At 39.1% G+C, this 21,670-nt stretch overlaps 1 protein-coding gene across 5 annotated transcripts in view; it reads right to left on the bottom strand.

Moving 5' to 3' along the window:
- Positions 1–21,670, bottom strand: part of DNAAF9 (dynein axonemal assembly factor 9) — a 173,895-nt gene that overhangs the window by 81,336 nt on the left and 70,889 nt on the right. For 3 of the 5 annotated variants that reach the window (XM_065921521.1, XM_065921522.1, XM_065921526.1), the window contains 4 exons: positions 16,955–17,010; positions 10,856–10,991; positions 5,626–5,707; positions 4,633–4,669 (listed from right to left, as the gene is read on the bottom strand). In XM_065921521.1, the coding sequence (XP_065777593.1) occupies positions 4,633–4,669; positions 5,626–5,707; positions 10,856–10,991; positions 16,955–17,010 (311 nt within the window). The remainder of the gene's footprint in view (positions 1–4,632; positions 4,670–5,625; positions 5,708–10,855; positions 10,992–16,954; positions 17,011–21,670) is intronic. The other 2 variants (XM_065921523.1, XM_065921525.1) reach the window with 1 other exon arrangement.

The following is a 21,670-nucleotide window of genomic DNA, read 5'->3' as shown; positions in this document are numbered from 1 at the left end:
AGGAACTGATCCCAATCCTTGCATCTCCTCACATCTAGAAAAGTACTAAATCCCTTCATGGTGACATCAGATCCTGGTGACTAGCAGAAAATCTTTTGTAAAGTTAGCTTGATTGCACTGAACTCATCCTTCACAAAAATTATATACATTGACCTTCCCCCACTGGCACTTTGGAGCAGTCTCTCAGAACTATCTGAGTTGCTGTCTCCTGGGCTGCAGTCCTCATTTTGCCTCAAATGAAACTTAACTCACAACTCTCACATTGTGCATCTTTTTTTAGTTGACAAAAACTATATGAGTACTCTGACCCTCAGAGGACCTGAAAGGTGTCAAGACACAGAATTGCTGCTTCTCCAGGAACCAACCAAACCACACCTTCAAGTAGTCTCCTCCCCTGCTAAGGGCTGGTAGCTACTGGAACCTCAGGGTAGGAGCCCTCAGGGGACAAAATAGACTATCCCACTGAGAAGACAGCCTCTATTTAAATGCAAATGAACAGGCTGGATGGCATCTCTGACTCAATGGACATGAGTTTTAGCAAACTCCAGGAGATGGTGATGGACAGGGAAGCCTGGCGTGCTGCCATCCACTGGGTCGAAAAGAATCAGACATGACTTAGTGACTGAATAACAGCTGTAAACCACTTTCTTTTAAATGTCAGATTTAGAGAACAGAGAATGCTTCTGAGGGTGTTAGGTAAAGAGTCCAAAATGGTGATAGAAAAGTGGCACTAAAGGGCAGATAAAGAAATTAAAAAGCCCATGAAAAAGAGAATTTACAAAGCTCGCGAAAAACAGAACAAAGGGAAAACCTATAGCAAGGAGTTTTGGTGGGAAAAACATGCCCAACATGCACCCTTCCCTAGCTGGTCCTGGATACAAGCCCTGACTGACATGAGGCAAAACAAATCAGACTCCAAGCACTGCTTGGGGGCGGGGAACAAGGACATGAAAAACCTAAAATGGGGCGGGACCCACTCCTTTGGGGTAGGTCTGCTCTCACATCTTGGGGAGTGTATTTTTCATGTCGCCTGTTTAATAAATCCTGCCTGTGTGAGCTTTATAGTCTGTCATTTTAATTCTTTTACTGTGACAAGACAAGGACCAAGGAAAGAACCACACCTGGCAAAGGGAAGGACCCCCTGGCCCTGCCTAATCTTGCTCTTATCGGACTTTGCACTTCCCAAAGCCATTAGAAGAAGGGTGTTTTCTTTGCCAGATGGGGAATACCATGAAGATCTCTAGAAAATCCCAATCTGGTTCCCTAATGGGTAGGGTTTTTCAATCTGCATTTTGGGCCAGCTGATTCTTTGTTGGCAAAGACAAGTTCAGGGGGTCACAAAGAGTTGAACACAACTTACCAACGAAACAACAATTCTTTGCTGGGAGGTCTGCCCTGTGTATTACAAGATATTCAGAAGCATTCCTGGCCTCTCAGTAGTACCCCCAGTTGTGACATCCAAAAATGTTTCCAGACACTGCCAAATATCCCTGGGGGTGGGGGTTGGGAAGGGACTAGTGGGAGTGGTGCAGTAAAATTGCCCTTGGTTGAGAACCATTGCCTCAGGAGGAGACCCAGGGTCTTATTAGGATAATTACAGAGAGAAGGGGGCTTCCCTGGTGGCTCAGTACTGTCTGCAATGCAGGAGACCCAAGTTTGATCCCTGGGTCAGGAAGATCTCCTGGAGAAGAAAACAGCAACCCACTCTAGTATTCTTGCCTGGGAAATCCATGGACAGAGGAGCCTGGCAGGCTACAGTCCATGGGATCCAAACAGTCAGATACAACTTAGTGACTAAACCACAACCACTACCTACAGAGAAAAGGGACTCATTCACAAGGCCTCAAAATGTAAGGAAGGTGTCTGGCAAATAACTGTCTTATCTAAGAATATGCCTATGTTTAAGCCTGAGAATCCTGTAACAGGTAAAGGAAGGCAAAAGGAGGGAGTCTGATAGCAGGAAGGATCAGAGAAATGATTTGGTCATTCTTATCTTACAGACAGAACAAGTAGGGCCTATAGCAGTGGAATAAGTTGTCCAAAGCCATAGAAAATCACACAATTGAACTCAGGTCTGCTCTTAGCCTTGTGCTTTTCCGTTGTGCCACACCGCACTGCCAATTTCCTTCTTGGCTTCCACCACCACACCTTTTCATTGTAGATAAGAGACTGGAGTTGGGTAGAAGAAAATGAGAAACAACACATAACAAAATGACAGTTCCAAGTTTCAACATACCCTGAATATTGCTGACTAGGCTACAGTCGGGGGGTACGTCCTGGTAAGGAAAGTGTCTGGCAGGGACACTGTCCAAGAGCTTGGTCACTTTCAGATATGACAAGAAGCCTTCACATCTCAATTCTAAGGGCAAAGATTTATAGAGGCCAAAAATATACAATTCCTCTCTTCCTCACCCAGCTCACTTCAAACATCGCTCAGTACCATTAGTCAGGCTGACACCCTGCCTGGCTTTCTCCTATACAGACCCTCAGGCAAGAGTTCAATAGAAAGCTTCCTGGCTTCTGACTCATAAAAATGCCTGGACAGGAGTCCAGAGACCCATGATTAGGGAAGGGCCTCCTCTATGCCTGGATAGTGCTGCTATTGCCTTCGCTAGGACTCCATTAGGCCCCAGTTCCACTAGCCCTGTGACTTAACAAATCACCCAAGCACCACTCAACACCCGTCTCTGAAGTACAGTACCAATGGATTTGGTTTAGGTAAAATGTCTAAGGCTCCAGAATGAGGATCCAGAGCAATGGTTAAGCACAACTGGCATGGAAGTACAAGCAGGTACAAAGCAAGACAATACATATCCATCAACATATGAGAATGTGGTGACTTGCTGCTAAAATAAAGAAAACCCACACAAAAAACTATACATACTGTAACTGCAGCTACACAAAACCTGTATGTATAAATAAAAAACAACAAAAAGATATACATTAAGATACTAATAGGCAGTGTCAAAGAAGAGGAATTACGGCTAATCTTATTTTTTTTCCTTTATTGCAAATTTTCTAGTGTGACTATATTACTTTATATGTTTTGAACAGAGCCATATAGGTCCTACTCTAGAAAGTCTGATTTAGTGGTTTTCAGAACTACTATAGCCTGGGAAACATATCTTTTTAAAAAGATCCTTAAATGATTCTCTGTGGTCTGTCCCCTACCTTTGGGAAGCAGAGAGCTAACTAGTTTATGCCAGGATATCTAACTAGGTAATAACAGAACTCTATTTAATGTTCATATTTCTGAATGAAAATCCCTTTATGGAACTCAGAGATTCCTGAATTATTAGGGACTGATTACGTCCTTCCAAAATCCGTAAGAAAAGCCCTAACCCTCAATGTCTGGAGGTAGCGCTGGGTCTTTAAAAGGTAAAGTTAAAGGCAGTCGTAACAGTGGGCCATAATCCAATAGGATTGGTGTCCTGATAAGAGGAAAAGATACCAGAGGCTTTTCTCTCTCTCCATGTGAGCACAGAAGAAAGGCTATGTGAGGACACATGAGAAGGTGGTGGTCTGCAACTCAAGGAGAGAAGCCTCACCAGAATCCAACTCTGCTGCTACTGAGATGTTTGACTTCTAGCCCCCAGAATGTGAGGAAATAAATTCTGTTGTATAAGCTACCCAGGCTGTGGTGTTTTGTTGCTGCTGCTGCTGCTGCTAAATCACTTCAGTCATGTCAGACTCTGTGCAACCCCATTGACAGTATTTTGTTAGGGTAACCCAAGTAGACTAACTATTAATGAGTTTACTTCCTATTTTTGGTTTCCTGCTATAGTGATGGGGGTGTGGGGTAGGAGGGTGCGGAGGTCAACACTAGGACCTTTCTAAGGCTGCATGACCTGAGTTGAGATCTTAGTTCTGGTCCATAAGTCTGTGTGTCAGATTCAGAGGAAATACCTCACAGACCAGATATGGTTTCACACAGATTCTAGCAGTGGGTTTCAGGATGTTTTATTTTTTAGAATGTCCCTAATATGAAATGAAGTATACAGAAAACATATTAAGAAGAGTTATGTGGGATTTCCCTGGTGATTCAGTGGCTATGAAACCACCTGCCAATGCAGGGGACACAGGTTCAATCCCTGGTCTGGGAAGATCCCACATGCCATGAAGCACGAAGTCTGTGCACGTCAGCTACTGAGCCCATGAGCCACAACTAATGAAGCCCATGCACCCTATAGCCCAAGCTCTGCAACAAGAGAAGCCACAACAAGGAGAAGCCCACACACTGCAAGAGTAACTCTCCCGCTTGCCACAAGAGAAAGCTCCTTCTTCCTAGAGACAAAGACCAGTGGAGCCAAAAAAAAAAAAAAAAAAAAAGAAATAAGGAAGCCTGGTTCTTCATTTTAAAAAAAGAAGAGTTATGGTATTTAAATGCATGGATGTGCAGGTAGGAAGTCTCTGAGTTCTGAAAAGAACAGATGGCAAACCTGGCAGAGTCTCTAGCCTAGACTCCAAGATGAGAGACGGGGGCTGAGACATCTTGGGAGACCACACAGCTCTGCTCAGTCTTAAAGAAAATGTTCCACCCAATGTCAATCTCAAAAGGAGGTAGAGGTGATGGTCTCAACTTCTGAATAACTTAACTCAGAAAGAAAAAATGTAATAGAAATGAAGACTTACATTTGTTCAGTTTTCTTGGACAGTTTGTTGTCATCTCCTGTAAAAGAGGACCATTTATTACGAATTTGAGAAGATTACAGGAAATGCAAACACTTTATAAGGAGACTAGAATTTCCTATTTTGAAGGAGATGTCAAGGACTGTATTTTTTTTCTTTTGAGTTAAATACTGTACAAGTACAAATAATAGTGAAACCTAGCTTCTGTGAATATCCTCCTAGACCTTTAACCTGGACAACGAACTTGACAACACACTCAGAATCACCACTAAACACCAAAGAAGACATGTGGAATCTTTGGCTTCAGGAAGTTTCTGCCTCTATATTTAATTTTTTAAAAAAGAAGGTATAAGTAAACAGGCTCAGTTCTACCTCTTTTTTTCATCTCCTTAATTCAACTCAAGTCATGTTATGTTCAGAATTTCCCAGCTTACATAACTCCTCTCAGGAGAAAAACCTGGTTTCTAATGTACTCTCCTCTGTGGAACAGTGCTGGGATCCTCATTTATTCTTCTTCATGTCTCTTTGGATGTCTTGTAGCTTCTGGTTAGCCCAGAAAGGAGGACAGCTTCAGTCAGCCTAGCCTTTCAAGAGAATTGACACTTGCTTCTGTCAATGTTCCCACCTTATGGGTACCTTCTACTGTGGCTCTTTCTCACTTTTCTCACAAGAACAACAGGCACCTGGCTGAGTCATCCAAGCTCCCACTACAGCCCATATCTCCTATCTGCAACTGCAGCTGACTCATCTTTGACTTCCCTCTGATACCAATTACATGGTCTTACATATGATTAGACCTAATATATACTGAGCTGATAATTATTCCTCCATTGAAATACACTCTGTGTGAAACGTGTTAGGCACAACTCTCCACTTGGAACCAGAGAGGGAATCAGAGGCTATAAAATGTGTTTCTGAGGAAAGGAGTAAATCCTGAGTCCATCTCTAGTTCATGGGAGAATAGGCAAGCTGATGAGACAACTTACATGGACTTACCCAAGTAAGGAATATGAGTAGCTCCAAAAAAGTATGTTCTTGAACAAGCCAGGGGTCCCTTTGGTGAAACACACTGTACTACCTGGATGTCAGAAAAAAAAAGTAAAAAAGGGGGAGATACTTTTAAAAGTGTATAATTAATGGAAATCCATTTTATTTTACCAACAGCTGATTTATTATTTTTTAAAGGCATCTGACGCAATGGACCTGAGTTTGAGTAGGCTCTAGGAGTTGGTGATTGACAGGGAAGCCTGGTGTGCTGCAGTCCATGGGGTCGCAGTCGGACACGACTGAGTGACTGAACTGAACTGAAAGGCATAGGGGAAAAGGTCGCCTTTAACTGTTGTTTTCCCAAAGATATTTTTTGTGTGTTAACTTAGGCTATTTTGTGAGGCTGCTGTTGGGTCAGCCCAGGATGCTAAAGAATTAACAATTTAGAAGGAAAAGAAGACGAAATGTGCTTAGGTTTTGACTGTCATTAATATTTAGTCCAGACCTTTCACAGTGAGGACCTTGGCTGACATGATATGCAGATGTGGAGGGGCAGCTACAAACTCAGGAAAGGAGGTGATACCCAGGTCCCCACCTTCATCTGTATTTCATCTTTGTACACAGGCCTTCCAGGAGAGAAAATAAGTTCTCTAGATTTTTAAATTCTTATTTTTGTTCCCTGCTTAGTTGTTCATTTATACAGATGGAAATGGATGTCCTTTTCTCCTTTGAAAATCCAACATCTCATCAGGGTTCCTAGGATAGTGGTTCGAAATGCAAAAATGCTACCACAAGAACTAAAGGAAAGGAAATTAGCACGGTATATTAAAAATAGCTAAATATAACACAAATACCCATTCCTTCTATTTCACTCCATTGTTTAAGTCACAAGAGAAAATAATGGCATTTTTCTGTAATCCAAGTTATAGATTGGAAATTAAGACTTAATTCTGACTAATCTAAATCATACCGTAGTGTATATGATCAACATATTCATGAATCTAAATGAAAAATCATGTACCTAATTCTAATTGTTGGTTAACAGGCTTATTTCCAACATGTTCCTTGGATTTTCAAATTTTCCCTAACTAAAGGCTTTTTTAAAGGTGCCATGTATTTCAAACCTGCTTCCTTAGATGATGTCAGAAATTTATGTAGGCATATATTAACCTCAAATTTATTTAAATGCAACTGACAACAGATTAATCTCCAAAATATACAAACAGCTCATACAGATCAATATCAAAAAAACAAACAACTCAATGAAAAAAATGGGCAGAAGATTTAAATGAAAAAATTTCTTCAAAGAAGACATACAGATGGCCAAAGGCACGTGAAAAGATGCTAAACATGTTTAATTAGAGAAATCCAAATCAAAACTACAATGAGGTATCACCTCACATTGATCAGAATGGCTATCATCAAAAGTCTACAAATAATAAATGCAAGAGAGGCTATGGAGAAAATGGAACCCTGATACATCATTGGTTGGAATATAAAATGGTGCAGCCACCATGGAGAACAGTATGGAGGCCCCTCAAAAAACTACAAATAGAGCTACCATATGATCCTGTACTCCTGGGCACATATCCAGAGAAAATCCTAACTGGAAAAGATACATGCACCCCAATGTTCACTGCAGGATTCTTGACAATAGCTAAGACATTGAAACAACACAATTGTCTATCAACAGATGAACAGATAAAGAAGATGTGGTACATATATACATAATGGGCTATTACTCAGCCAAAAAAGCATGAAATAATGCCATTTGCAGCAACATGGATGGACCTAGAGATTATCACAGTAAATGAAGTAAGCCAGAGAATGATAAATATCATATATTATCGCTTATATGTGGAACCAAAAAAAGAAAAAAGTACAAATAAACTTACTTGGCAAACGGCAAGAGACCAACAGGCATAGAAAACAAATGTATGGTCACCAAAGGGGAAAGGCGGATGGGAGGAGGGACAAATTAAGAGGTTGGGATGAACATATACCCATTACTAATATAGAACAGATAACAAGGACCGCTGTATAGCATAGCCAATATTACAAAATATAATAACCTATAAGGGAAAAGAATCTGAAGAATATATATATGTGTGTGTGTATGTGTGTATAACTGAATCATTGTGCTGTACATCTGAAACTAACACTACTGTAAATTGACTATACTGCAAAAAATTTTTATTGATGTTTACACTAGAAAGGAAATTGGTACAATAGGATCTGCATGTATAATGTAAAAGTGCTCAGATAATCTGAATTTGCAGATATACTATCACCTATATAATTTGTAAATTATTCACAAATAGCACAGAAATGGAAAAGATAAGTATGTCACCTTGGAACAGAGCTGAATGAAGATGAAAGTTCATAACTAGGGCCCCCACCGCCCCAGGACCAGCTCTCAAGTAAGTTCCTTGACTTCATTATGTTTTCATATTTGTATAATAAAGCACTCCAATTATTATAAAAAGTTGTATAAATAATCTGCTAAATGTTTGTTTTAATAAACTATTTTTTAGAGCAGTTTTAGGTTTAAAGAAAGACTGATCCAAGAGTAGAGAGAATTCCCATATTACCTTCTCTCCTTCCCCCTGCCTCCACAATTTCCCCTATTATTTGTCTTATAATATTATACTTGTTATAACTGATGAACTAATATTGATAAATTACTATTTTTAAATATTTATTTTTATTTATCAACTGGCTGTTCTGGATCTTAGTTGTTGTACATGGGATCTTTAGTTGTGGCATGTGGAGTCCAGTTCCCTGACTAGGGAATTGGGCCCCCTGGACTGGGAGCATGGCGTCTCAGCCACTGGACCACCAGGGAAGTCCTGAGAAATTATTATTAACTAGACTCCACCATTTATATTAGGGCTCATTCTTCGTACTGTAGTTTCTATGGATTTTGACAAATGTATAATGACATGCTCATCATTTCAGTATCATACAGAATAATTTCACTTCCCTAAAAATTCCCTATGATCCACCTATTCTCCTTTCCTCCCAAACCCCAGGCAATGACTGATCTTTTACTATCTCCACTGGGGTTTTTTTTGGGGCTGTACCACATGGCCTGTGGGATCTTAGTTTCCTGTCCAGGCACTGAACCCGGCCTCTTGGCAGCGAGAGTGCAGAGTCCTAAGCAATGGACCACCGGGGAATTCCCTTTACTGTACTGTCTCCATTGTTGCACCTTTTCCAGAATGTCACAGAGTGGAAATCATACACTATGCAGCCTTTGCAGATTGGCTTAACATTTTAAAAAATATATATTTATTTGTTTATTTGGCTAGATCAGGTCTTAGTTGCATCACTCAGGCTCTCTAGCAGTGGTACACAAGCTCCAGAATGTGCAGGCTCAGTAGCTGTGGCATGGCATATGGGATCTTAGTTCCCAGACCAGGGATTCAACTGGCCTTCCCTGAATTGCAAGGCAGATTCTTTTTTTTTTTTTTTTTTGCCCTGCCCCACCCCCGCAAGGCAGATTCTTAACCACTGGACTACCAGGCAAGTCCCTGGCTTCTTCAGCTTGGCAATATGCATTTTAGGTCCCTCTATGTCTTTTTGTGGGGCTTCCTTAATCTGGGTTCAATCCCCAGGTCGGGAAGATACCCTGGAGGAGGGCATGACAATACCCTCTAGTACTCTGATCTAGAGAATCTCATGGACAGAGGAGCCTGGCAGGTTGCAGTCCTTAGGTCACACAGATCAGGACATAACTGAAGCGACGAAGCTGCAGCAGCACCAACAGCTTCTCTTTTTGTGGCCTGATAGCTCTTTTTATCACTGAAACACAGTCCACTATAGAGATTTACCAGTTTTATTTATTCATTCACCTACTAAAGGACAACGTGGCTGCTTCCAATTTTTGGCAATTATGAAAAGTGATGTTATAAATAAATTCCCTGTGTAGCTGCTTTTTATGTGGACATAAATTTTCAACTCTTTTGGTAAATACTAAGGAGTATAACTAATGCTAAAACTATGATCAGTTTTGTAGGAAACTGCCAAACTGTCTTCCAAAGTGGCTGCACCATTTTTCATTCTCACCAGTAATGAATGAGAGTTTCTGAAGCTCCATTCTCTCCACCATTTGGTGTTGTCAGTGTTTTGGCCATTCTAAGGTGTATAATGGATGGCTAAATTATCGCTCCAAACATTTCAGAGCACAATCCTCACTGACTCGTCTACTAGTCTGTGAGATCCTCCAAGGCAAAGACCATGAATAAAATTTTCTTCAACCTAGCACAGTGACTGGAACATAGTAGACACTCAAAGAGGATTACTGAATTAATGAGTGAAAGCCCTTTGGTTTTGGAATCATAAAGACCTAAAAACAGAAACTGGCTATATCATCCACAATGTGAGTGTGCACTGGGGCTAGTTTCTTTTTCTGTAATTTTTTGAGATAAAATTCACTATTGTAAAGTATACAAAAAAATGTACTGGTTTCATCACTGTGTTCTTTCATCCTCCTTATTGTTCTAAGAGTCCTTCCTATTTAAATCATTTCTTCATTTCACCCAAACTTCCTTTAGTCATTTTTTTAAAATACTTATTTTTATGTATATATTTGGCTGCTCTGGATCTTAGTTGCAACATGTGGCCTGTGAGCTCTCAGTTGCAGAATCCGAACTCAGAGTTGCGGCATGTGGGCTCTAATTCCCTGACCAGGAATCGAACCCAAACACTCTGCATTAGGAGCGTGAAGTCTTAGCCACTGGGCCACCAAGGAAGTCCGCCTTTAATCACTCTTTTAAGGTAGGTCTGCTGGTAACATTCTCTTAAGTTTTCTTTCATTTGGGCATGTCTTGATTACCTCCTCATTACTGAATGGGATTTTCACTGGATATAGATTTCTAGGTGATAGTTCTCTCTCAGCACTTGAAATGTAATAGTCAAGACATAAACTTAGGCTTGGAATGAATATTTTCAAGTTAATTTAAAATTCTTATTCTACTATTGATACTAATTGGCTATCTTAAAGTTTGGCTTGTATTTTTTTTATCCTTTTCCTTTCAAATATTTTAAAATTAAATATGCTTTCAAATCATATCTACTACTTTTATATGAAAACAGTTTTTAATCACTTTTTACACCAAAATAACTTCAAGTTTAAGGTTAAATCAATTCACTAATTGGAAAGGTTCCATTTATCTAGCTCCCCTCCTCCCCAATTGATAATAAAACGAATTAAGCACCAGGCAGTCAAGTCACTCACCATGTGTCTGGCAAAGCTCCCACTGGGACCAGTGCTGCGTACTAGGTGCCCTTCAGAAGGGAAGTTAAAGTTGCCAGCATTGAGGTTTTCTCTCGTGGAATGATTACCAAAGAGAACAAATGGCTGCCTATTAGGGCTAGAGTGGCAAATCAAAAACATGTGATTAGTGAAGAGATTCCTGGCCAAGGAAACTTCTAAATGAGTGCATTCTTGGGCTTCTCTGAGTGGCATCCTGCAGTTTGAGCAAGGTGATCAGTACAGTCTACCTAATGCTCCCTGTTAGTTGAGAAGAGAAGACATAACTAAACCCAAGCCACATTTATATTTTCAACTTCTCCTGCTGCTTAAGGAGAAAGTTCTATAAGTTTGCTGTTCATGATGCAGAGACGGAGCAAAATCCCAGTTTTATACAACAGCATTTTGATAGACATACATTTTCAAGAATGATAGCAGTTGTGATACACTGAAGACAGACAATAGAGCTGTTAACCATTCCTGTATAGCTTTTAGGAGGGAATGAGGAAAGCCCAGCTGCCAATTTTCTCATACCTACCCATTCCTGCAACCATTCCCCCTTTTCCCTCTTTCCTCTTGGCTGTAATGCTTCCTTGTAGTTTCTGTGCTTTCCACTCTGCCCTCCTATAATCCATTCTCCACATGGCAGAGAAGACCATCTTTTAAACACACAAAGCCTTTCCTTTCAGAAGGGCCGAAATTTTTCTCGTGGCCAACAAAAACTTACATGGTCTGCCCTAGACAATTTCCTTAGCTCCATGAAAGGCCACTCTCTCCCAACTCCCCCTTCCAGGCAAACTTAAATTTATTTTCCTTCACTTTATGTTCCTGATATTTTCATCTCAGGACCACTGCTTTTCTCCCTTAATTATTCTAACTTATCATTCACATCTACCCCCAGAGGTCAGCTCTGGGGTGTGGTCTTCACAGTAACCATATTCTTTTCTCCTTCAAGGAATCAGTTTTGCAATTACATATTTTTTTTGTGAGGATGCTTGATTAATGCCCTATTTCTCCACCATGCTATACAGTCTGTGAGGGAAGAGACTGTGTCTGGTTTATTTTTTAATCATATATCTGTTGCTTAGTATGTCATACCTTCTCAACAAATAGTCAATGACTAAAGGGTATTTTTAAAAGATATTTTCTGCTACGGATTGAAATGTTGTGTCCTTCCCAAATTCAACTTGCTAAAATCCAAACCACCAAAGTGCTGGTATTAGGAGGGAGGGATTTGGGGAAGTACTTAGGTCATAAGGATAGGGCCTTCACGAACAGGATTATAAAACAGACTCTTATAAAAAGAAGTTCCAAAGAGATCCCCTTGCCCCTCCTGCCACATGAGGTTATAGTGAAATGACAGCCATCTATGAGAAAGTAGGCCCTCACCAGGCACCACATCTGCCAGTGCCATGATTTTGGACTTCCCAGTCTCCAGAACTGTAATGGAGAAATAAATGTTTGTTGTTTATAAGCTACCCAATCTATATTTTTGTCACAGCAGCAAAAACAGACTAAGTCAGCTTTCTTTATCCCACATCCTTTCCTGAAAGTTTCCTTATGATAGGGACAGAGTAAAGGGACAAAGCAGATGATTAAATATTAATCCCACTAGGAGACTGTAAGTAGAAAGAATATGGTAAACCCCTGTAAGTTTATGATTATTCAAGAAAGTACGTTTGCTTAACCCCAAAACCATGTAACAGGAGCACGAAATACGCCCCAAAACTTTAAAACAATGGTGACATGAGATCTACATCTTGCCCAGTGAGCTCAGTAAGCTAGGACATGCTCTCTGCACCCATCAAAAAAATAATTTGTGGACCTAGTCTGACCATGTAGAGAAAAGAAAACTCTCCTGCTCAACCTAGAGGAGGAGCTGCTGATGGAAGCATGACGTCTACTCCAGAAAGACAAAGAAGGTCTCCCCCGCCCCACTTTTTCTATGATTATAAAATTGTAGCCAAGAAGGTTCTTGGAGATGTGGTATCTGTCAACAGCCACCTGTAAGCCTCAAAATCATACTATTCTAATAAATCACTTCTTACCTATTACTTTGCCTCTTGAATTCTTTTCTGTGTTGAGACATAAAGGACTATGGTACTAGAGCTCTCTGGAGCCCCCAAAATGGCACCTGTTTCACTTAAGAGTATGTCATGTGGAAATTTCTTTGCATTTCTTTTCACTGTTCTTAAGCATCAAGCTGTGGTTCTTAAAAAGTAAACATGACTCTGATTCTATTCTGATGCTTAATTTAAGCTAAGTAACACAATGAGCAGAAAAAGATGACTCTGAATCCTAGCCAGGGTAGTCTGTCTCCTTATCAGATTGGAATGGAATTAGGGAAGAAAAGACAGGAAAGCTCTATACTCTCATTTATAAGCCTCTTATCCTCCATCAGAGGCCAGACAGACTGAAAACCAAAGTCACAGAAACTAAACAATCTAATCACACAGACCACAGCCTTGTCTTACTCAATGAAACTATGAGTCATGCCATGTATGGCCACCCAAGATGGACAGGTCATGGTGGAGAGTTCTGATAAAACATGGTGCACAGGAGAAGGGAATGGCAAACCACTTCAGTATTCCTACCTTGAGAACCCCATGAACAGTATGAAAAGGCAAAAAGATGGACACTGAAAGATGAACTCCCCAGGTTGGTAGGTAGGTGCCAAATATGCTACTGGAGATCAGTGGAGAAAAAACTCCAGAAAGAATGAAGAGACGGAACCAAACCAAAAACAACACCCAGTTGTGGATGTGACTGGTGATGGAAGTAAAGTCTGATGCTGTAAAGAGCAATATTGCATAGGAACCTGGAATGTTAGGTCCATGAATCAAGGCAAATTCAAAGTGGTCATACAGGAGACAACAAGAGTTAACATCGACATTTTAAGAATCCACAAACTAAAATGGACTGGAGTGAGTGAATTTAACTCAGATGACCATTGTATCTACTACTGTCGGCAAGAATCCCTTAGAAGAAATGGAGTTGCCATCACAGTCAACAAAAGAGTCTGAAATGCCCTACTTGGATGCAATCTCAAAAATGTCAAAATCATCTCTGTTCTTTTCCAAGGCAAACCATTCAGTATCAGAGTAATTCAAGTCTATGCCCTGACCAATAATGCTGAAGAAGCTAAAGTTGAACGGTTCTATGAAGACCTACAAGACCTTCTAGAATTAACACCCAAAGAAGATGTCCTTTTCATTATAGGGGGCTGGAATGCAAATAACCTGGAATAACTGGCAAATTTGGCCTTGGAGTACGGAATCAATCAGGGCAAAGGTTAATAGAGAACGCACTGGTCATAACAAACACCCTCTTCCAACAAAACAAGAGAAGACTCTACACATGGACATCACCAGATGGTCAATACCAAAATCAGATTGATTACATTCTTTGCAGCCAAAGATGGAGAAGCACTATACAGCCAGCAAAAACAAGACCAGGAGCTGACTGTGGCTCAGATCATGACCTCCTTATTGCCAAATTCAGACTTAAAATTGAAAAAACTAGGGAAAACCACTAGACCATTCAGGAATGACCTAAATCAAATCCCTTATGTCTGTACAGTGGGAGTGACAAATAGACTCAAGGCATTAGATTTGATAGACAAGAGTGCCTGAAGAACTATGGACAGGTTCGTGACACTACAGGAGACAGGGATCAAGATCATCCCCAAGAAAAAGAAATGCAAAAAGGCAAAATGGTTGCCTGAGGAGGCCTTACAAATAGCTGTGAAAAGAAGAGAAGCAAAGGGCAAAGGAGAAAAGGAAAGATATACCTATTTGAGCGCAGAGTTTCAAAGAATAGCAATGAAAGATGAGAAAGCCTTCCTCAATGATCAATGCCAAGAAATAGAGGAAAACAATACAATGGGAAAGACTAGAGATCTCTTCAAGAAAATTAAGAGATACCAGGGGAACTGTTCATGCAAAGATGGGCACAATAAAGGACAGAAATGGTATGGACCTAACAGAAGCAGAAGATATTAAGAAGAGGTGGCAAGAATATACAGAAGAACTATAAAAAAAAGATCTTCATGACCTAGATAACCACAATGGTGTGATCATTCACCTAGAGCCAGACATTCTGGAATGTGAAGTCAAGTGGGCCATACATAGGAAGCATCACTACAAACAAAGCTAACGGAGGTGATGGAATTTCAGCTGAGCTATTTCAAATCCTAACAAATGATGCTGTGAAAGTGCTACATGCAATATGTCAGCAAATTTGGAAAACTCAGCAGTGGCCACAGGATTGGAGAAGGTCAGTTTTCATTCCAGTCCCAAAGAAAGGCAATGCCAAAGAATGCTCTAACTACCGCACAATTGCACTCATCTCACACGCTAGCAAAGTAATGCTCAAAATTCTCCAAGCCAGGCTTCAACAATATGTGAACCGTCAACTTCCAGGTGTTCAAGTTAGTTTTAGAAAAGGCAGAAGAACCAGAGATCAAATTGCCAACATTTGCTGGTTCATCAAAAAAGCAAGAGAGCTCCAGAAAAACACCCATTTCTGGTTTATTGACTATGCCAAAGCCTTTGACTGTGTGGATAACAACAAACTGTGGAAAATTCTGAAAGAGATGGGAATACCAGACCACCTGACCTGCCTCCTGAGAAGTCTGTATGCAGGTCAAGAAGCAATAGTTAGAACTGGACATGGAACAACAGACTGGTCCCAAATTGGGAAAGGAGTACGTCAAGCCTGTATATTGTCACCCTGCTTATTTAACTTATATGCAGAGTACATCACGCGAAATGCTGGACTGGATGAAGCACCAGCTGGAATCAGGATTGCTGGGAGAAATGTCAATAACCTCAGATATGCAGATGACACCACCCTTATGGCAGAAAGCGAAGAACTACTAAAGAACCTCCTGATGAAAGTGAAAGAGTGAAAAAGTTGGCTTAAAACTCAACATTCAGAAAACTAAGATCATGGCATCTGGTTCCATCACTTCATGGCAAATAGATGTGGAAATAGTGGAAACAGTGTCAGACTTTACTTTTGGGGGCTCCAAAATCACTGCAGATGGTGACTGCAGCCATGAAATTAAAAGACGCTTGCTCCTTGGAAGAAAAGTTATGACCAACCTAGACAGTTTATTAAAAAGCAGAGACATTACTTTGCCAACAAAGGTTCGTCTAGTCAAAGCTATGGTTTTTCCAGTAGTCATGTATGGATGTGAGAGTGGGACTAAAAAGAAAGCTGAGCACCGAAGAATTGATGCTTTTCAACTGTGGTGTTGGAGAAGACTCTTGAGAGTCCCTTGGACTGCAAGGAGATCCAACCAGTCCATCCTAAAGGAAATCAATCCTGAATATTCACAGGAAGGACTGATGCTGAAGCTGAAACTCCTATACTTTGGCCATCTGATGCGAAGAACTGACTCAATGGAAAAGACCCTGATGCTGGGCAAGATTGAAGGTGGGAGGAGAAGGGGATGACAGAGGATGAGACGGCTGGATGGCATCACCACATCAACGGACATGAGTTTGCGTAAACTCCGGGAGTTGGTGATGGACAGGGAGGCCTGACGTACTGCAGTCCATGGGGTCGCAAAGAGTCAGACACAACTGAGCAACTGAACTGTACTTTCATTTATTCATCAGAGGAACTATTCCCAGCTGGGCCCTCCTGATTATCATGGTTGCTGAGGAATCACTACAAGAAAACAAGTGCAGCAGCCCTCATGCTCCCATGTCTTCCTGGGGCTGGACTTTTATGCTGGATCCCTTTTACTCCCTAAAAGCCACAGTTGATGCCTGCCAAGCCCTTGGACACCCTGCTTCCTCTAGTTTTGCTGAGCTAGGGATGGAATAAAAAAATTCCTTTCTTTAGATTTTAGCAAGTTATGATGTTTTAAAAGCCAGTTTAATATAAAACTGTTTTTAATACAAAAATACAAAAGGAGTGAAAGGATTTTACAGAGTATGGATTTCCTACTCTGTAAGAAAATCAACTCATACTTTCTTAATCTAGCTTCTAGACTAAGATTCTTCCCCCATTTCCACTCCCTTATCAACCCTATTTTCTCTATCACCATTCACCTTTCTTTCCCAAGACTCTTACCTATTTTCAGTTATATGACTGGAGATCATTCCATGACTAAAGTAACTTCTGAATGGCTAGAAAAGAAGCCAACATTATATATATTAAGATCACAATTTTATAAAACAATCACAAACCCCTGATATATGCATGCAGGTATATAAATAAAGTGTGTCAAAGAAACAGAGAATGAGAAAAAGAGGGAGAGCTATGTTTGCAGATTGTTACAAGAACAAAAGAGGACAACATGAATTTTGGGGATAGCAGACAAATAAAAATTAGCAAAGGAAAAAGGCAAATGGCTGCAAAAGAAAAAGAAAAGAAATGGAAGGTAAAGAAAAGAAATTCTTGTCAAATTTTTAGTTTTTAACTACTTAAAAGAAGTTGGAAGAACCACCATTTGTGTTCTAAGTTACTAACCATAAAGGAATTTTTTTCTTCTATTAAAATTTATTTCTACATTTCCAATAATTAGAATTATGTTACTTCTATAAATTACAATATATACTAATTCTAATATACTAATTTAATATCAGTAATGAGGAAGAATCCAAGGGACTTAGAAGTACTGACAGAAGTTTCCCAGGAAACCATAGTAGTACTTCTCAGCTTTGATGTGCATAGTGCTAAACACTAATCAAACATTAATATGCAGGATCTATGTCAAGAGTTCAAAACTTCAAAAGGCAATTTGAATCTCCTTAAATAATATTGTTTCCCCTTCAATTTAAATACGTAATATATGCTTATTTTAGAACACAATAAAAACACCTACAATCTCTAAGAACTGTTAACATTCTGGTACATTTTCTTCAAGTCTTTTTTTTATGGTATAGTCATAATATATATAGATTGTACCAAAGTTTGTTAAAAGTCCTTTATTCTTGGAAATTTATATTGCTACTAACTTTCTTATATCATGAATAATACTGCAATGAATTTATCATAAATTTTATCTACAGTTCTGATTATGTCCTTAAGGCAACTGAAATTATAGGGTAAAAAGGCAGAACTATATTGCCAAATTGGTTTCAAAAAAGTTTGATCAATGTACACTTCCACTTACAATATCTGAGTGTGCCTATCTCAAGGTAAAGACTGTCCATTAAATGTCCTTTTAAAAACACTCTGACAAATGAAAAATTGTACCTCATTGTTGCTTTATTTTACTTTGATTTTTAATGAAGCAGAATATTTCAGATATGTTCAATGGCCATTTGGACTTCCCTTTGATCATGAACTGTTTATTTACATCTTCTATTTATTAACTAGGGTTTGTCTCACTGATTTGCAAAAACTCTTCAAAAGTAATGACAGTTAAAGTTTATTGAGAGTTTACCATGTGAACTATGATAAGCATTTAAATATATTATCTCAAATACAGTTGATCCTTAAACAACATAGGTTTGAACTGCACAGTTCCACTTATATGTGGATCTTTTAAAATAGTAAACACCACAGTAATATATGATCTGCAGCTGGTTGAATCTGTGAATGTGGAACTGCAGATGCCAAGGAAACACAGATACGGAATGACTGAGCACAGGAGGGGTTGTGTACACAAAAGGCTGACTGTAAGTTACATGCAGAATGTTGACTGTGTGGAGGGTCTGGGTCCCTAAAACCAGTGCTGTTCAATGGTCAACTGTAATTCTATGTGTTCCAGTCTATCATGATACCCTCTCCACAGATGAGCTGGCTAATTTAAATGTGTCCCAGGTCACAGAGCTAGTGAGCAACATAGTCAGGATTCTAACTGGATTTGGGGATAAAAGATAAAATTAGATTCATATTTCACATCATATACACAAGAAGATTTCAAGTAAATTAGGGATCTAAATTTAAAAAATTTAACCATACAAGTACTAAATGGGTAAATTCCTTTTTAACCTTAATAAGCCTTTCTGTATATATGATTTAAAATCCACAGGCAATATAAGAAAATATTAATAAATTTATATAAAGATAAAAAGTTTGTATGGCAAGAAACCACCATAAACAAAGCAATTGATAAAAAGGAAGAAATATTTCAAATACATATCATAGACAAAAAGTTAATAGCCTAAATATCTATAAAGAACTCAAAAAAAACAATGGATAAAAGGCCTAAAACCTATATTCTATAGCTCCAGTTAATAATACTGTGTCAATATTAAAATGGGAAAAAGACAAGAAAATAAAATATAAAATGGCCTTCAAACATATGAAAACGTGTTCAAGCTTAGTCATAATTAGAAAAACAAAACTAAAATAATTCCAAGATATCACTTCTCATCTATGAGACTGTGAAAAATTAAAAAGTATAACAACACATTCTACTGGGGAAGCTGTGGCGAAACAGGCACTCTCACATGTTGCTAGTGGGAATGTAAATCGGTACAACCTTTCTGAAGGGAAATTTGGCAATAGCTAACACAACTACAAATGCACTTACCTTGTGAGCCAGCAATTCCATTACTAAGTATACAAACCTCCAACAATATGAAAATACATAACCACAGAGTTATTTACTATAGCACTGTTTGCAATGGCATAATATTGAAAATAACCTAAATACACATACATAAGAGAGTGGCTGAGTAAATTAAGATAAATCCACACAATGGAGTACAGCTGAACACATGGGTTAATCTGTGTATAACTTATAGTTGGCCCTCTGCATTCGCAGTTTCTTCGAATCCAATCATGAATTCAACCAATCGTGAATTGCAGTACTGTAGTATTTACTACTGAAAAATATCCATGTATCAGTGGATCCAGGTATTTCAAGTCTGCATTGTTCAAGGGTCAACTGTACTACGAATTATAACAAAGAATGAGGAGGCTATCAATAAACTGACCTAGAGAGAGTTCTAGGATACATTGAGCAAAGTGTTAAAAGAGCAAAGCAGAAATGACTACATACAGTATGCTACTCTTCAATGAAAGAAAGAAGAGTTTATAAGAAAAATAGCAATGTATCTGATCATTTGTGCAAAAGAGACAGAAAAGAGTTTATCAGAGATTTGTTATCTATTAGTAAAAGAATGGGTGAAAAAGAATGGGAAGAAAGTGGCAATGAGAACAAGGTAGCAAGAAACCAGGAGTGACACTTCCCTGAGTATACCTTTTTGAATATTTTTCACTCTTAGAATCAGTAATGAGAGAAGAAAAAAAAAAAGAATTAAAAAACAACAACAACAACAACCAGAAATGGGCATCAGTAAGAGGTAGGCCAACTTCAAGTGGCCTAATATAGAGGTAACTGGAGTCTCTGAAGGAGAAGAAGACCGAAAAAATAATAGCCAAAAACTTTCCAAACTTGATGCAATTATAAATCCACAGATCCAAAAAGTTCAACAAAACCCAAGCGTAAGAAGTATGATCAAAATTATAGTCAGACAGGACTTTCCTGGTGGTCCAGTGGTTAAGAATGCCAACACAGGGGACACAGGTTCCATCTCTGGTCCGGGAAGATTCCACATGCTTCAAGGAAACTAAGCCCATGTGCCCCAACTACTGAAGCCTGCACACTGGAAAGCCCACACACAATGACTGAGCCCAGACGCTGCGACTACTGAAGGCCACATGCCTTGAGCCTGTGCCCTGAGACAAGAGAAACCACTGCAGTGAGAAGCCTGCACACCACAACTGGAGAGTAGCTCCGGCTCACATCAACTAGAGAAAGCAATGAAGTCTTCACTGCAATGAAGACCCAGGGCAGCCAAAAATGAAAATAAATAATTAAAAAAATGAACAGCTAAAAAATTACATTTATAGACATATCATAATCAAATTACTCAAAACCAGTAATGAAAGGGAAAATCTTCAAAGCTACCAGAGGGAAAGAAGACCAGTTACATGCAGAAGAATAAAGAAAAAGATAAAAGACATCATCAGAAACAGTACAAGTAAGAAAGAGTGAAACATCTTTCAAGTACTGAAAGGAAAAAATTGTCAACCTAGAATTCCATATACCACAAAAATACTTTTAAAAATGAAAGTGAAAAAAATATTTTCAGACATACAAAAGCTGGAAGAATTTTCTTCTGAATCATCAGAAGATTCACACTACAAAAAATGTTAAAGGATATTCTTCAGGGAGAAGGGAACTATACCATATGAACATCTGTGTCTACACAAAGAAATGAACAGCACCAGAAATTTCAACTGCATATGCAGATATATAAGATTTTTAAATTATTTAAAATCTTTAAAAAGTATTTTTAAAGATAAAAAGATAATTGACTAAACAAGAATAATACCAATATACTGTGGGGTTTATAGCATAAGGTAATAAAGGTAAAAGTAAAATGCATGGCAACAAAGATCAACTCCAGTTCTAAAGATCAGGAGCAGGGCTTATACTGGGTCACAGTGAAACACAGAAAACACAGTCCAAACCCAAAGTAAGCTCAAGTGCAAGCTCAAGATCGCTTTGATCCTGCCTGTTGACTACTTTTTGGAACAGTTCTATACCTTAGTTCTTGATTTACATACCTCAGTTGACTCATGGAATGCTTCCTAGCCTGAACCTAGCAACTTCACTTTGTTGTTTGCTTAGAAAGAAAGTTTGGCATCACCTAGAGGTTCAACTGACAAAGGTGTGCTATTCATATGTGAAGAATTATTCCTAGGCTTATTAACTGGTGCCCAACAGAATTCCTGATTGACAAGGACACCACCTCTAAGAAATGAGTACCTTTATTATAAAGAAACTGGCACAGAAAAAAAAAAGCATAAGAATATATATATATT

The sequence above is a fragment of the Muntiacus reevesi genome, chromosome 2, assembly GCF_963930625.1.
Source record: "Muntiacus reevesi chromosome 2, mMunRee1.1, whole genome shotgun sequence".
In the NCBI taxonomy this organism is placed as follows: Eukaryota; Metazoa; Chordata; class Mammalia; order Artiodactyla; family Cervidae; genus Muntiacus; species Muntiacus reevesi.
This window is presented reverse-complemented; position numbering and strand designations above follow the sequence as displayed.